This window comes from Haemorhous mexicanus, chromosome 16, assembly GCF_027477595.1.
Source record: "Haemorhous mexicanus isolate bHaeMex1 chromosome 16, bHaeMex1.pri, whole genome shotgun sequence".
NCBI classification, from domain to species: Eukaryota; Metazoa; Chordata; class Aves; order Passeriformes; family Fringillidae; genus Haemorhous; species Haemorhous mexicanus.
In genome coordinates this window covers 4405861-4408705 of record NC_082356.1, presented here as the reverse complement: position 1 = coordinate 4408705, position 2845 = coordinate 4405861, and the positions used below count along the sequence as shown (strand labels likewise).

Genomic DNA, 2845 nt, shown 5'->3' with positions numbered 1-2845 from the left:
GCCAGAAATGTCAGGGCTCTGCCAGGTGCCCACCCCTGAGCTGGGCTCATGCCCTCCTCCCAGCCCCAGGGCTGCCCAGGGACACGAGTCCTTCCCTTGCACACACACACAGAGTTCATTGCAGCACGGGCAGGGGCTCCCTGGGCTCTGCTGCCACTGCCAGAGCCTGGCAGGGACCTCAGCCCTGCGGGTGTCACCCTGCCCTGCTCTGCCCTGCCTGAGGTGCCCCACGGCCAGAGGGATGGACACAGGGAGCTCTGTGCTCAGGAGCTCGTCCCAGCCCTGCACTCAGGGGTTCCCAGGGGATGTTACTCTCTGGAAAGTCCAGGAGCAGCTGAAGGAGTTTGTGCTCACTGGGTTTATGTCCCCTCACACACACAGGATGTTCAGGGCCTGTGGAGTGTCCATGCACTGCAGACACAGACTCCTGACCCGGGCACTTGATGTCCCTCCATGGAGAGAAGAAGAACCTCTGTGACCTGGGGTGAGAGGCCACTGCTGTAGCAGTGCTGGCTTTGCACTGCTGGGACAGCCCCCACCCTGATCACTGCCACACTTCTGCTGGGCACTGCTGGTTTCCTCTCCAGGGCACTGTGCTGGGCACATCCCTGAGAGTAACTGGGAAGGAGATTGAAGCTTTCAGGCCCTGCACTGGGGAGATGCCCTTGCATGATGGAAATGCTGCTGCAGAGCCCAGCTCTGTCCCAGCAGTGCCCACAGCCTGTCCCTGCCTGCAGTCCCTGGACAGGCACACAGCAGGACAGGGACTGAGCTGGCAGAGCCCTGAGGCCCTAAACCAGCACAGGGGTTCTGAAGGGGAGTGTGGCAGTGAAGGAAGGGGAGATTATGGAGGAGAAGCCCTGGGGCTCCCTGGCAGTGAGGAGCACTGGGGTTTCATTTTCTCCTCCAGCTCTGCCCAGAAGCACCAACTCTACAGCTCCAGAAAAGCCAGGGAAGAAAGATGTCAGGCACACATGGCAATACACAGTTCTTCAATGTAGTAGTAGAAGTACAGCTCCTGGTTTATACAGTCACTGGGTGCCACTGGAAAAACAAACACTGAATTTAAAATGTATAATCAAAGATTTTGGTGTGAACAAATTCTCAAAAGTATAACAACTGTGCCAGCAGTAAAAAATGCATGGCACAGAACGAGCATAAATATGTAACATCATAACAGCTATGCAGGAGAATGACTATTTATTGCTACTGAAAACCATCTGTGATCATTTTCCTCAAGGCAGCCTTGAGCTCCTGGTTCCTCAGGCTGTAGATGAGGGGGTTCAGGGCTGGAGGCACCACCGAGTACAGAACTGACACTGCCAGATCCAGGGATGGGGAGGAGATGGAGGGAGGCTTCAGGTGAGCAAATGTGCCAGTGCTGAGGAACAGGGAGACCACAGCCAGGTGAGGGAGGCAGGTGGAAAAGGCTTTGTGCCATCCCTGCTCAGAGAGGATCCTCAGCACAGCCCTGAAAATCTGCACATAGGAGTAAACCATGAACACAAAACAACCAAAGGCTAAAGAGGCAACAACTACAATAATTCCATGTTCCCTGAGTTTGGAGTGTGAGCAGGAGAGCTTGAGGATGTGTGGGATTTCACAGAAGAACTGGCCCAGGGCATTGCCATGGCACAGGGGCAGGGAAAATGTATTGGCCGTGTGCAGCAGAGCATTGAGAAAGGCACTGGCCCAGGCAGCTGCTGCCATGTGGGCACAAGCTCTGCTGCCCAGGAGGGTCCCGTAGAGCAGGGGTTTGCAGATGGACATGTAGCGGTCATAGCTCATGACTGTGAGCAAGGAAAATTTTGCTGTGGGGAAGAAGAAAACTAGAAATAGCTGTGCAGAACATCCTTTGTAGGAGATGTTCCTGGTGTCCCAGAGGGAATTGTGCATGGCTTTGGGCATAGTGGTGCAGATGGAGCCCAGGTCAGTGAGGGCCAGGTTGAGCAGGAAGAAGAACATGGGCGTGTGCAGGTGGTGGCCGCAGGCTACGGCGCTGATGATGAGGCCGTTGCCCAGGAGGGCAGCAAGGGAGATGGCCAGCAAGAGGCAGAAGTGCAGGAGCTGCAGCTGCCGCGTGTCTGCCAGTGCCAGCAGGAGGAAGTGGCTGATGGAGCTGCTGTTGGACATTTGCTCTGTCTTGGCATGGGGGTCTGTAGAATAACTAATCATGCAATACTTCAGTTTGTGGAGAATTTCAAATATCCCAGCACAGCCTGGGGGCACTTTCCCTCCACTGCCTGCCCAGGGCTCTGCTACCTGGAGCTGTCCCTGCCAGCAGCTGCTCCCTGTGCCCAGGACTGGGCCATGTCAGTGCTGCCTGAGCGCAGCTCAGCCCTGGGGGCTCAGCTCTGCCCTGCAGACCCCTCCCAGCTCTGGCACTGCCCAAGGGCAGCTCTGGCTCTGCAGGCTCTGATGGGAATGTCAGAGCAATCCTGAAAAGGACTGGAAAAGCGATGCTGATGCTGCCCTAAGGAACCCTGTGCTGATTTCTGGCACTGCCTGGTATATTCAGATCTCAGAGAATTTTTTTTTTTTTTTTAATAATTTTTCTCTGTCTAAAGTGAGACAGGAATATCTAAGTGCATTTTTCTATCCAGGCATCCCAGAGAAATGGATTAATAAAGCAGGATTTTTTTGTTTTATGCAGACCCTGCTTTGCTGTGCTTATCATTTAATCTACTAGGAAATACCCTGGAGATCAGTGTCATGCTGGGAGCATCCCTTAACAATGTAGCATCCTCACCACACAACAGAAACTCTTCCAAGCCTTACCAGCTGTCTCCTCCCACCCAGATCTGGTCCCACAGTGCTTGGAGCAGCTGCCAGGGCTGGCTGAGAG

At 54.4% G+C, this 2845-nt stretch overlaps 1 protein-coding gene across 1 annotated transcript; it reads right to left on the bottom strand.

The window, feature by feature from the left end:
- Positions 1 to 1206: 1206 nt before the first annotated feature.
- Positions 1207 to 1971, bottom strand: LOC132334589 (olfactory receptor 14J1-like; the record flags this gene model as incomplete). Its single annotated transcript, XM_059860695.1, has 2 exons — positions 1207 to 1863; positions 1909 to 1971. Coding segments are annotated over 2 exons (720 nt in total), but the record flags the coding sequence as incomplete, so codon positions are not given.
- Positions 1972 to 2845: the final 874 nt, after the last annotated feature.